Below are 12,752 nucleotides of genomic sequence, written 5' to 3'. Positions count from 1 at the left end.
TGTGTGTGTGTATAGAGTCTGGGGAAGTCTACTCCCCTGACTCCATAACCTCAGTGTGTGTGTATATAGAGTCTGGGGAAGTCTACTCCCCTGACTCCATAACCTCAGTGTGTGTGTGTGTATAGAGTCTGGGGAAGTCTACTCCCCTGACTCCATAACCTCAGTGTGTGTGTGTGTATAGAGTCTGGGGAAGTCTACTCCCCTGACTCCATAACCTCAGTGTGTGTGTGTATAGAGTCTGGGGAAGTCTACTCCCCTGACTCCATAACCTCAGTGTGTGTGTGTGTGTATAGAGTCTGGGGAAGTCTACTCCCCTGACTCCATAACCTCAGTGTGTGTGTGTGTGTATAGAGTCTGGGGAAGTCTACTCCCCTGACTCCATAACCTCAGTGTGTGTGTATATAGAGTCTGGGGAAGTCTACTCCCCTGACTCCATAACCTCAGTGTGTGTGTGTATATAGAGTCTGGGGAAGTCTACTCCCCTGACTCCATAACCTCAGTGTGTGTGTGTGTATATAGAGTCTGGGGAAGTCTACTCCCCTGACTCCATAACCTCAGTGTGTGTGTGTGTGTATAGAGTCTGGGGAAGTCTACTCCCCTGACTCCATAACCTCAGTGTGTGTGTGTGTATAGAGTCTGGGGAAGTCTACTCCCCTGACTCCATAACCTCAGTGTGTGTGTGTGTATATAGAGTCTGGGGAAGTCTACTCCCCTGACTCCATAACCTCAGTGTGTGTGTGTGTATATAGAGTCTGGGGAAGTCTACTCCCCTGACTCCATAACCTCAGTGTGTGTGTGTGTGTATAGAGTCTGGGGAAGTCTACTCCCCTGACTCCATAACCTCAGTGTGTGTGTGTGTGTATAGAGTCTGGGGAAGTCTACTCCCCTGACTCCATAACCTCAGTGTGTGTGTGTGTATATAGAGTCTGGGGAAGTCTACTCCCCTGACTCCATAACCTCAGTGTGTGTGTGTGTATATAGAGTCTGGGGAAGTCTACTCCCCTGACTCCATAACCTCAGTGTGTGTGTGTGTATATAGAGTCTGGGGAAGTCTACTCCCCTGACTCCATAACCTCAGTGTGTGTGTGTGTATATAGAGTCTGGGGAAGTCTACTCCCCTGACTCCATAACCTCAGTGTGTGTGTGTGTATATAGAGTCTGGGGAAGTCTACTCCCCTGACTCCATAACCTCAGTGTGTGTGTGTGTATATAGAGTCTGGGGAAGTCTACTCCCCTGACTCCATAACCTCAGTGTGTGTGTGTATATAGAGTCTGGGGAAGTCTACTCCCCTGACTCCATAACCTCAGTGTGTGTGTGTGTATATAGAGTCTGGGGAAGTCTACTCCCCTGACTCCATAACCTCAGTGTGTGTGTGTGTATATAGAGTCTGGGGAAGTCTACTCCCCTGACTCCATAACCTCAGTGTGTGTGTGTGTATATAGAGTCTGGGGAAGTCTACTCCCCTGACTCCATAACCTCAGTGTGTGTGTGTGTATAGAGTCTGGGGAAGTCTACTCCCCTGACTCCATAACCTCAGTGTGTGTGTGTGTATATAGAGTCTGGGGAAGTCTACTCCCCTGACTCCATAACCTCAGTGTGTGTGTGTGTATAGAGTCTGGGGAAGTCTACTCCCCTGACTCCATAACCTCAGTGTGTGTGTGTGTATATAGAGTCTGGGGAAGTCTACTCCCCTGACTCCATAACCTCAGTGTGTGTGTGTGTATATAGAGTCTGGGGAAGTCTACTCCCCTGACTCCATAACCTCAGTGTGTGTGTGTGTATAGAGTCTGGGGAAGTCTACTCCCCTGACTCCATAACCTCAGTGTGTGTGTGTGTATATAGAGTCTGGGGAAGTCTACTCCCCTGACTCCATAACCTCAGTGTGTGTGTGTGTATATAGAGTCTGGGGAAGTCTACTCCCCTGACTCCATAACCTCAGTGTGTGTGTGTGTATATAGAGTCTGGGGAAGTCTACTCCCCTGACTCCATAACCTCAGTGTGTGTGTGTGTGTATAGAGTCTGGGGAAGTCTACTCCCCTGACTCCATAACCTCAGTGTGTGTGTGTGTGTATAGAGTCTGGGGAAGTCTACTCCCCTGACTCCATAACCTCAGTGTGTGTGTGTGTGTATAGAGTCTGGGGAAGTCTACTCCCCTGACTCCATAACCTCAGTGTGTGTGTGTGTATATAGAGTCTGGGGAAGTCTACTCCCCTGACTCCATAACCTCAGTGTGTGTGTGTATATAGAGTCTGGGGAAGTCTACTCCCCTGACTCCATAACCTCAGTGTGTGTGTGTATATAGAGTCTGGGGAAGTCTACTCCCCTGACTCCATAACCTCAGTGTGTGTGTGTGTATATAGAGTCTGGGGAAGTCTACTCCCCTGACTCCATAACCTCAGTGTGTGTGTGTATATAGAGTCTGGGGAAGTCTACTCCCCTGACTCCATAACCTCAGTGTGTGTGTGTGTATATAGAGTCTGGGGAAGTCTACTCCCCTGACTCCATAACCTCAGTGTGTGTGTGTGTATATAGAGTCTGGGGAAGTCTACTCCCCTGACTCCATAACCTCAGTGTGTGTGTGTGTATATAGAGTCTGGGGAAGTCTACTCCCCTGACTCCATAACCTCAGTGTGTGTGTGTGTGTATAGAGTCTGGGGAAGTCTACTCCCCTGACTCCATAACCTCAGTGTGTGTGTGTGTATATAGAGTCTGGGGAAGTCTACTCCCCTGACTCCATAACCTCAGTGTGTGTGTGTGTATATAGAGTCTGGGGAAGTCTACTCCCCTGACTCCATAACCTCAGTGTGTGTGTGTGTGTATATAGAGTCTGGGGAAGTCTACTCCCCTGACTCCATAACCTCAGTGTGTGTGTGTGTATATAGAGTCTGGGGAAGTCTACTCCCCTGACTCCATAACCTCAGTGTGTGTGTGTGTATATAGAGTTTGGGGAAGTCTACTCCCCTGACTCCATAACCTCAGTGTGTGTGTGTGTATATAGAGTCTGGGGAAGTCTACTCCCCTGACTCCATAACCTCAGTGTGTGTGTGTGTATATAGAGTCTGGGGAAGTCTACTCCCCTGACTCCATAACCTCAGTGTGTGTGTGTGTGTATAGAGTCTGGGGAAGTCTACTCCCCTGACTCCATAACCTCAGTGTGTGTGTGTGTATATAGAGTCTGGGGAAGTCTACTCCCCTGACTCCATAACCTCAGTGTGTGTGTGTGTGTATAGAGTCTGGGGAAGTCTACTCCCCTGACTCCATAACCTCAGTGTGTGTGTGTGTGTATAGAGTCTGGGGAAGTCTACTCCCCTGACTCCATAACCTCAGTGTGTGTGTGTGTGTATAGAGTCTGGGGAAGTCTACTCCCCTGACTCCATAACCTCAGTGTGTGTGTGTGTATATAGAGTCTGGGGAAGTCTACTCCCCTGACTCCATAACCTCAGTGTGTGTGTGTATATAGAGTCTGGGGAAGTCTACTCCCCTGACTCCATAACCTCAGTGTGTGTGTGTATATAGAGTCTGGGGAAGTCTACTCCCCTGACTCCATAACCTCAGTGTGTGTGTGTGTATATAGAGTCTGGGGAAGTCTACTCCCCTGACTCCATAACCTCAGTGTGTGTGTGTATATAGAGTCTGGGGAAGTCTACTCCCCTGACTCCATAACCTCAGTGTGTGTGTGTGTATATAGAGTCTGGGGAAGTCTACTCCCCTGACTCCATAACCTCAGTGTGTGTGTGTGTATATAGAGTCTGGGGAAGTCTACTCCCCTGACTCCATAACCTCAGTGTGTGTGTGTGTATATAGAGTCTGGGGAAGTCTACTCCCCTGACTCCATAACCTCAGTGTGTGTGTGTGTGTATAGAGTCTGGGGAAGTCTACTCCCCTGACTCCATAACCTCAGTGTGTGTGTGTGTATATAGAGTCTGGGGAAGTCTACTCCCCTGACTCCATAACCTCAGTGTGTGTGTGTGTATATAGAGTCTGGGGAAGTCTACTCCCCTGACTCCATAACCTCAGTGTGTGTGTGTGTATATAGAGTCTGGGGAAGTCTACTCCCCTGACTCCATAACCTCAGTGTGTGTGTGTGTATATAGAGTCTGGGGAAGTCTACTCCCCTGACTCCATAACCTCAGTGTGTGTGTGTGTATATAGAGTCTGGGGAAGTCTACTCCCCTGACTCCATAACCTCAGTGTGTGTGTGTGTATATAGAGTCTGGGGAAGTCTACTCCCCTGACTCCATAACCTCAGTGTGTGTGTGTGTGTATAGAGTCTGGGGAAGTCTACTCCCCTGACTCCATAACCTCAGTGTGTGTGTGTGTATATAGAGTCTGGGGAAGTCTACTCCCCTGACTCCATAACCTCAGTGTGTGTGTGTGTGTATAGAGTCTGGGGAAGTCTACTCCCCTGACTCCATAACCTCAGTGTGTGTGTGTGTGTATAGAGTCTGGGGAAGTCTACTCCCCTGACTCCATAACCTCAGTGTGTGTGTGTGTATATAGAGTCTGGGGAAGTCTACTCCCCTGACTCCATAACCTCAGTGTGTGTGTGTGTATAGAGTCTGGGGAAGTCTACTCCCCTGACTCCATAACCTCAGTGTGTGTGTGTATATAGAGTCTGGGGAAGTCTACTCCCCTGACTCCATAACCTCAGTGTGTGTGTGTGTATATAGAGTCTGGGGAAGTCTACTCCCCTGACTCCATAACCTCAGTGTGTGTGTGTGTGTATAGAGTCTGGGGAAGTCTACTCCCCTGACTCCATAACCTCAGTGTGTGTGTGTGTGTATAGAGTCTGGGGAAGTCTACTCCCCTGACTCCATAACCTCAGTGTGTGTGTGTGTATATAGAGTCTGGGGAAGTCTACTCCCCTGACTCCATAACCTCAGTGTGTGTGTGTGTGTATAGAGTCTGGGGAAGTCTACTCCCCTGACTCCATAACCTCAGTGTGTGTGTGTATATAGAGTCTGGGGAAGTCTACTCCCCTGACTCCATAACCTCAGTGTGTGTGTGTGTATATAGAGTCTGGGGAAGTCTACTCCCCTGACTCCATAACCTCAGTGTGTGTGTGTGTGTATAGAGTCTGGGGAAGTCTACTCCCCTGACTCCATAACCTCAGTGTGTGTGTGTGTATATAGAGTCTGGGGGAAGTCTACTCCCCTGACTCCATAACCTCAGTGTGTGTGTGTGTATATAGAGTCTGGGGAAGTCTACTCCCCTGACTCCATAACCTCAGTGTGTGTGTGTATATAGAGTCTGGGGAAGTCTACTCCCCTGACTCCATAACCTCAGTGTGTGTGTGTGTGTATATAGAGTCTGGGGAAGTCTACTCCCCTGACTCCATAACCTCAGTGTGTGTGTGTATATAGAGTCTGGGGAAGTCTACTCCCTTGACTCCATAACCTCAGTGTGTGTGTGTGTGTATAGAGTCTGGGGAAGTCTACTCCCCTGACTCCATAACCTCAGTGTGTGTGTGTGTATAGAGTCTGGGGAAGTCTACTCCCCTGACTCCATAACCTCAGTGTGTGTGTGTGTATAGAGTCTGGGGAAGTCTACTCCCCTGACTCCATAACCTCAGTGTGTGTGTGTGTATATAGAGTCTGGGGAAGTCTACTCCCCTGACTCCATAACCTCAGTGTGTGTGTGTGTATATAGAGTCTGGGGAAGTCTACTCCCCTGACTCCATAACCTCAGTGTGTGTGTGTGTATATAGAGTCTGGGGAAGTCTACTCCCCTGACTCCATAACCTCAGTGTGTGTGTGTGTATATAGAGTCTGGGGAAGTCTACTCCCCTGACTCCATAACCTCAGTGTGTGTGTGTGTATAGAGTCTGGGGAAGTCTACTCCCCTGACTCCATAACCTCAGTGTGTGTGTGTGTATAGAGTCTGGGGAAGTCTACTCCCCTGACTCCATAACCTCAGTGTGTGTGTGTGTATATAGAGTCTGGGGAAGTCTACTCCCCTGACTCCATAACCTCAGTGTGTGTGTGTGTATATAGAGTCTGGGGAAGTCTACTCCCCTGACTCCATAACCTCAGTGTGTGTGTGTGTATATAGAGTCTGGGGAAGTCTACTCCCCTGACTCCATAACCTCAGTGTGTGTGTGTGTATATAGAGTCTGGGGAAGTCTACTCCCCTGACTCCATAACCTCAGTGTGTGTGTGTATAGAGTCTGGGGAAGTCTACTCCCCTGACTCCATAACCTCAGTGTGTGTGTGTGTATAGAGTCTGGGGAGGTCTACTCCCCTGACTCCATAACCTCAGTGTGTGTGTGTGTATATAGAGTCTGGGGAAGTCTACTCCCCTGACTCCATAACCTCAGTGTGTGTGTGTGTATATAGAGTCTGGGGAAGTCTACTCCCCTGACTCCATAACCTCAGTGTGTGTGTGTGTATATAGAGTCTGGGGAAGTCTACTCCCCTGACTCCATAACCTCAGTGTGTGTGTGTGTATATAGAGTCTGGGGAAGTCTACTCCCCTGACTCCATAACCTCAGTGTGTGTGTGTGTATATAGAGTCTGGGGAAGTCTACTCCCCTGACTCCATAACCTCAGTGTGTGTGTGTGTATATAGAGTCTGGGGAAGTCTACTCCCCTGACTCCATAACCTCAGTGTGTGTGTGTGTATATAGAGTCTGGGGAAGTCTACTCCCCTGACTCCATAACCTCAGTGTGTGTGTGTGTATATAGAGTCTGGGGAAGTCTACTCCCCTGACTCCATAACCTCAGTGTGTGTGTGTGTATATAGAGTCTGGGGAAGTCTACTCCCCTGACTCCATAACCTCAGTGTGTGTGTGTGTATATAGAGTCTGGGGAAGTCTACTCCCCTGACTCCATAACCTCAGTGTGTGTGTGTGTATATAGAGTCTGGGGAAGTCTACTCCCCTGACTCCATAACCTCAGTGTGTGTGTGTGTATATAGAGTCTGGGGAAGTCTACTCCCCTGACTCCATAACCTCAGTGTGTGTGTGTGTATATAGAGTCTGGGGAAGTCTACTCCCCTGACTCCATAACCTCAGTGTGTGTGTGTGTATATAGAGTCTGGGGAAGTCTACTCCCCTGACTCCATAACCTCAGTGTGTGTGTGTGTATATAGAGTCTGGGGAAGTCTACTCCCCTGACTCCATAACCTCAGTGTGTGTGTATAGAGCTGTGATTGTTGGCTAGGACTCTGTCGGTCTCGGCCTCTTTGACCAGCTGTGTCAAACCGAGGAAGGGCTTTTCTCAGGAAGCTAAAGGAGATGGGAGTAGAGGAGGGGTGACACAGGGTCAGGTGGTGTCGGGGTCATTATGTCAGGGAGCAAGAGCACTTTTTTGGGATGGGGGTTCCCTTATCCAACTGTTAGAGGGAATTTGTTCTGGGGATTTTCCACTGGTGAGAACCCGGTAGTTTAGATTTGTGTCTTATTTCCATGAGCCTCAGAGAGAGTATGATTACAGCAGAATCAGTCCAGCAGGTCTAAAATAAGACTCTCTGAGTTTCAGAATGACACAGATCAGAAGTGAAGAGGAGGATTTCCCTTGTTCCCTGCCATGTGGGCTATTCGTGTCTTACAGTGTGTGTGTGTGTGTGTGTGTGTGTACCTCTGGACCATGGTAGGGCCTGCCGTTGACGATCTCTGGTGAGGCGTACAGAGGGCTGCCACAAAACGTCTGAAGGAGCTCGTCTTTGTGGTAAAGGTTGGACAGACCAAAGTCAGCAATCTGGAGGAGAGAAGAGCATGACAATCAATGTTAAATGACCCTTGGATAAGACTCGCAGATCCCTGATTGCATCTGTAAAGAGACTGTCCCTATCCCTAAGATGCTGTGTTCAAATAGAGCCCATGAAAGACAGGAGATGGACATCTCTACGAGGTCAAAGATCTTACCTTGATATTACAGTTTTCATCCAGCAGCACGTTTTCCAGTTTTAAATCCCTGTGCACCACTCCGTTCTACAAAGACAAAACAGGACAAGTCTAATTAAACTGTGACCCATTTACACACACACACGCACACGCACACGCACACACGCACACGCCCGCGTACACACACACACACACATGCACACCTTTCTTTTGTCTACCATGTTTGGTGAGCTCATCCACAATGGTTATTTTCAAGTGGCACATGTTCTATATAAATCTAGCATCTTTAATTCATCTCAATGACAAAATGTTTTCTGGTAAACATCCCTCGTGTTGTTGGGTGACACACTAAACAGCTGTTAAACATGTGGGACACAGGATCCACATCTCAAACACCACCCTATTCCCTACATAGTGCATTACTTTGGGCCAGAGCCCCATGGGCCCAGGTCGTAAATGAGTGCAGTAGTCAGGGCAGCATGTAGGGATCAGGGAGCCATTTGGAATTCAGCCAGTGACAGGAAGTGTGGTCATGGTTCAATATGAACCAGAAGAACCACAGGAACAGTTTGACCAGGCACTGTGTGTTGATAATTCACTTAACCATGGAAGGCAGATGTGCTCAAAGAAAGATGTGGTCGACCTCTCTCTCTCGCTTTTTATTTATTTATTTCTCTCTCTCTCTCCCCCTCCCTCCCTCCCTCCCTCCCTGTCTCTCTGTCAATTCAATTCAATTCAATTCAAGGGGCTTTATTGGCATGGGAAACATGTGTTAACATTGCCAAAGCAAGTGAGGTAGATAATATACAAAAGTGAAATAAACAATAAAAATTAACAGTAAACATTACACATACAGAAGTTTCAAAACAATAAAGACATGACAAATGTCATACTATATATATGCAGTGTTGTAACAATGTACAAATGGTTAAAGCACACAAGTTAAAATAAATAAACATAAATATGGGTTGTATTTACAATGGTGTTTGTTCTTCACTGGTTGCCCTTTTCTTGTGGCAACAGGTCACAAATCTTGCTGCTGTGATGCACACTGGTATTTCACCCAGTAGATATGGGAGTTTATCAAAATTGGATTTGTTTTCGAATTCTTTGTGGATCTGTGTAATCTGAGGGAAATATGTCTCTCTAATATGGTCATACATTGGGCAGGAGGTTAGGAAGTGCAGCTCAGTTTCCACCTCATTTTGTGGGCAGTGAGCACATAGCCTGTCTTCTCTTGAGAGCCATGTCTGCCTACGGCGGCCTTTCTCAATAGCAAGGCTATGCTCACTGAGTCTGTACATAGTCAAAGCTTTCCTTAAGTTTGGGTCAGTCACAGTGGTCAGGTATTCTGCCACTGTATACTCTCTGTTTAGGGCCAAATAGCATTCTAGTTTGCTCTGTTTTTTTGTTAATTCTTTCCAATGTGTCAAGTAATTATCTTTTTGTTTTCTCATGATTTGGTTGGGTCTAATTGTGCTGTTGTCCTGGGGCTCTGTGGGGTGTGTTTGTGAACAGAGCCCTAGGACCAGCTTGCTTAGGGGACTCTTCTCCAGGTTCATCTCTCTGTAGGTGATGGCTTTGTTATGGAAGGTTTGGGAATCGCTTCCTTTTAGGTGGTTGTAGAATTTAACGGCTCTTTTCTGGATTTTGATAATTAGTGGGTATCGGCCTAATTCTGCTCTGCATGCATTATTTGGTGTTCTACGTTGTACACGGAGGATATTTTTGCAGAATTCTGCATGCAGAGTCTCAATTTGGTGTTTGTCCCATTTTGTGAAATCTTGGTTGGTGAGCGGACCCCAGACCTCACAACCATAAAGGGCAATGGGCTCTATGACTGATTCAAGTATTTTTAGCCAGATCCTAATTGGTATGTTGAAATTTATGTTCCTTTTGATGGCATAGAATGCCCTTCTTGCCTTGTCTCTCAGATCGTTCACAGCTCTGTGGAAGCTACCTGTGGTGCTGATGTTTAGGCCGAGGTATGTATAGTTTTTTGTGTGCTCTAGGGCAACGGTGTCTAGATGGAATTTGTGGTCCTGGCGACTGGACCTTTTTTGGAACACCATTATTTTGGTCTTACTGAGATTTACTGTCAGGGCCCAGGTCTGACAGAATCTGTGCAGAAGATCTAGGTGCTGCTGTAGGCCCTCCTTGGTTGGTGACAGAAGCACCAGATCATCAGCAAACAGTAGACATTTGACTTCGGATTCTAGTAGGGTGAGACCGGGTGCTGCAGACTGTTCTAGTGCCCGCGCCAATTCGTTGATATATATGTTGAAGAGGGTGGGGCTTAAGCTGCATCCCTGTCTCACCCCACGACCCTGTGTGAAGAAATGTGTGTGTTTTTTGCCAATTTTAACCGCACACTTGTTGTTTGTGTACATGGATTTTATGATGTCGTATGTTTTACCCCCAACACCACTTTCCATCAATTTGTATAGCAGACCCTCATGCCAAATTGAGTCGAAGGCTTTTTTGAAATCAACAAAGCATGAGAAGACTTTGCCTTTGTTTTGGTTTGTTTGGTTGTCAATTAGGGTGTGTAGGGTGAATACATGGTCTGTTGTACGGTAATTTGGTAAAAAGCCAATTTGACATTTGCTCAGTACATTGTTTTCATTGAGGAAATGTACGAGTCTGCTGTTAATGATAATGCAGAGTATTTTCCCAAGGTTACTGTTGACGCATATTCCACGGTAGTTATTGGGGTCAAATTTGTCTCCACTTTTGTGGATTGGGGTGATCAGTCCTTGGTTCCAAATATTGGGGAAGATGCCAGAGCTAAGGACGATGTTAAAGAGTTTTAATATAGCCAATTGGAATTTGTTGTCTGTGTATTTGATCATTTCATTAAGGATACCATCAACACCACAGGCCTTTTTGGGTTGGAGGGTTTTTATTTTGTCCTGTAACTCATTCAAGGTAATTGGAGAATCCAGTGGGTTCTGGTAGTCTTTAATAGTTGATTCTAGGATTTGTATTTGATCATGTATATGTTTTTGCTCTTTATTCTTTGTTATAGAGCCAAAAAGATTGGAGAAGTGGTTTACCCATACATCTCCATTTTGGATAGATAATTCTTCGTGTTGTTGTTTGTTTAGTGTTTTCCAATTTTCCCAGAATTGGTTAGAGTCTATGGATTCTTCAATTACATTGAGCTGATTTCTGACGTGCTGTTCCTTCTTTTTCCGTAGTGTATTTCTGTATTGTTTTAGTGATTCACCATAGTGAAGGCGTAGACTCAGGTTTTCCGGGTCTCTATGTTTTTGGTTGGACAGGTTTCTCAATTTATTTCTTAGATTTTTGCATTCTTTATCAAACCATTTGTCATTGTTGTTCATTTTCTTCGGTTTTCTATTTGAGATTTTTAGATTTGATAGGGAAGCTGAGAGGTCAAATATACTGTTAAGATTTTCTACTGCCAAGTTTACACCTTCACTATTGCAGTGGAACGTTTTACCCAGGAAGTTGTCTAAAAGGGATTGAATTTGCTGTTGCCTAATTGTTTTTTGGTAGGTTTCCAAACTGCATTCCTTCCATCTATAGCATTTCTTAATGTTACTCAGTTCCTTTGGCTTTGATGCCTCATGATTGAGTATTGCTCTGTTCAAGTAGACTGTGATTTTGCTGTGGTCTGATAGGGGTGTCAGTGGGCTGACTGTGAACGCTCTGAGAGACTCTGGGTTGAGGTCAGTGATAAAGTAGTCTACAGTGCTACTGCCAAGAGATGAGCTATAGGTGTACCTACCATAGGAGTCCCCTCGAAGCCTACCATTGACTATGTACATACCCAGCGTGCGACAGAGCTGCAGGAGTTGTGACCCGTTTTTGTTGGTTATGTTGTCATAGTTGTGCCTAGGTGGGCATATGGGGGAGGGAATGCTGTCACCTCCAGGTAGGTGTTTGTCCCCCTGTGTGCTGAGGGTGTCAGGTTCCTGTCCAGTTCTGGCATTTAGGTCGCCACAGACTAATACATGTCCCTGGGCCTGGAAATGATTGATTTCCTCATTCAGGATGGAGAAGCTGTCTTCATTAAAGTATGGGGATTCTAGTGGGGGGATATAGGTAGCACACAGGAGGACATTTTTCTCTGTTAAGATAATTTCCTTTTGAATTTCTAGCCAAATGTAAAATGTTCCTGTTTTGATTAATTTAATGGAGTGAGTTAGGTCTGCTCTATACCAAATTAGCATTCCCCCTGAGTCCCTTCCCTGTTTCACACCTGGTAGTTTGGTGGATGGGACTACCAGCTCTCTGTAACCTAGAGGGCAACCAGTGGGTCCGTCTCCTCTATACCATGTTTCTTGCAGGATGACAATGTCTGCATTACCGATTTCTTTGGTGAAGTCCGGGTTCCTGCTCTTTAGGCCAAAGGCAGATGACCTCAGACCTTGGATATTCCAGTATGATATAGTGAAGGCTTTTTGTTCCATAAAGTGTCCAATGTTGTTGGCCGTGTGGTTTGGCCTCAGGCCAGTAAGTGTGAGCAGAGCCTGCTGAGCATCTGGTACATGCCGTTGGCTTGGGCGAGTGTAAGAGTGGGGGTTGGGCCTGTTTGCCCGCTCACTACCTGGGCGTATGTCTCTGTCTCTCTCTATCTGTAGGGAGGAAGCAGGGGAAGTCTATACTCTGCTGCACTTCCTTCAGTCTGTCACTGCAGCGCTGACCTGTCCTAACCTACTGTATCTCTATGTCCGGCTCCTCCCTCCTCACCATGTCACGGTTGCCCCCGACAACTCCCTCACCAGGATGTCACGGTTGCCCCCGACAACTCCCTCACCAGGATGTCACCAGCAGCTGTAGCCAGTCCTATCCGTCAGTCATCCTCTCCCAGCTGGCACCCTATTCCCTTTATAGTGCACACTTTTTTAACCAGGGCCCATAGTAGTGCACTATATTTGG

The 12,752-nt window shown here is 46.6% G+C and overlaps 1 protein-coding gene across 1 annotated transcript in view; it reads right to left on the bottom strand.

Moving 5' to 3' along the window:
* LOC139533688 (NUAK family SNF1-like kinase 1) overlaps positions 1–12,752 on the bottom strand; it is a 42,557-nt gene that overhangs the window by 4,458 nt on the left and 25,347 nt on the right. The window contains exons 4-5 of the mRNA XM_071331975.1: positions 7,866–7,931; positions 7,579–7,698 (exon numbers count right to left, since the gene is read on the bottom strand). Of these exons, the coding sequence (XP_071188076.1) occupies positions 7,579–7,698; positions 7,866–7,931 (186 nt within the window). The remainder of the gene's footprint in view (positions 1–7,578; positions 7,699–7,865; positions 7,932–12,752) is intronic.

The sequence above is a fragment of the Salvelinus alpinus genome, chromosome 11 (genome assembly GCF_045679555.1).
Source record: "Salvelinus alpinus chromosome 11, SLU_Salpinus.1, whole genome shotgun sequence".
NCBI lineage: Eukaryota > Metazoa > Chordata > Actinopteri > Salmoniformes > Salmonidae > Salvelinus > Salvelinus alpinus.
The sequence above is the reverse complement of the archived record's forward strand: the minus strand, read 5'-3'. Positions and strand labels throughout refer to the sequence as shown.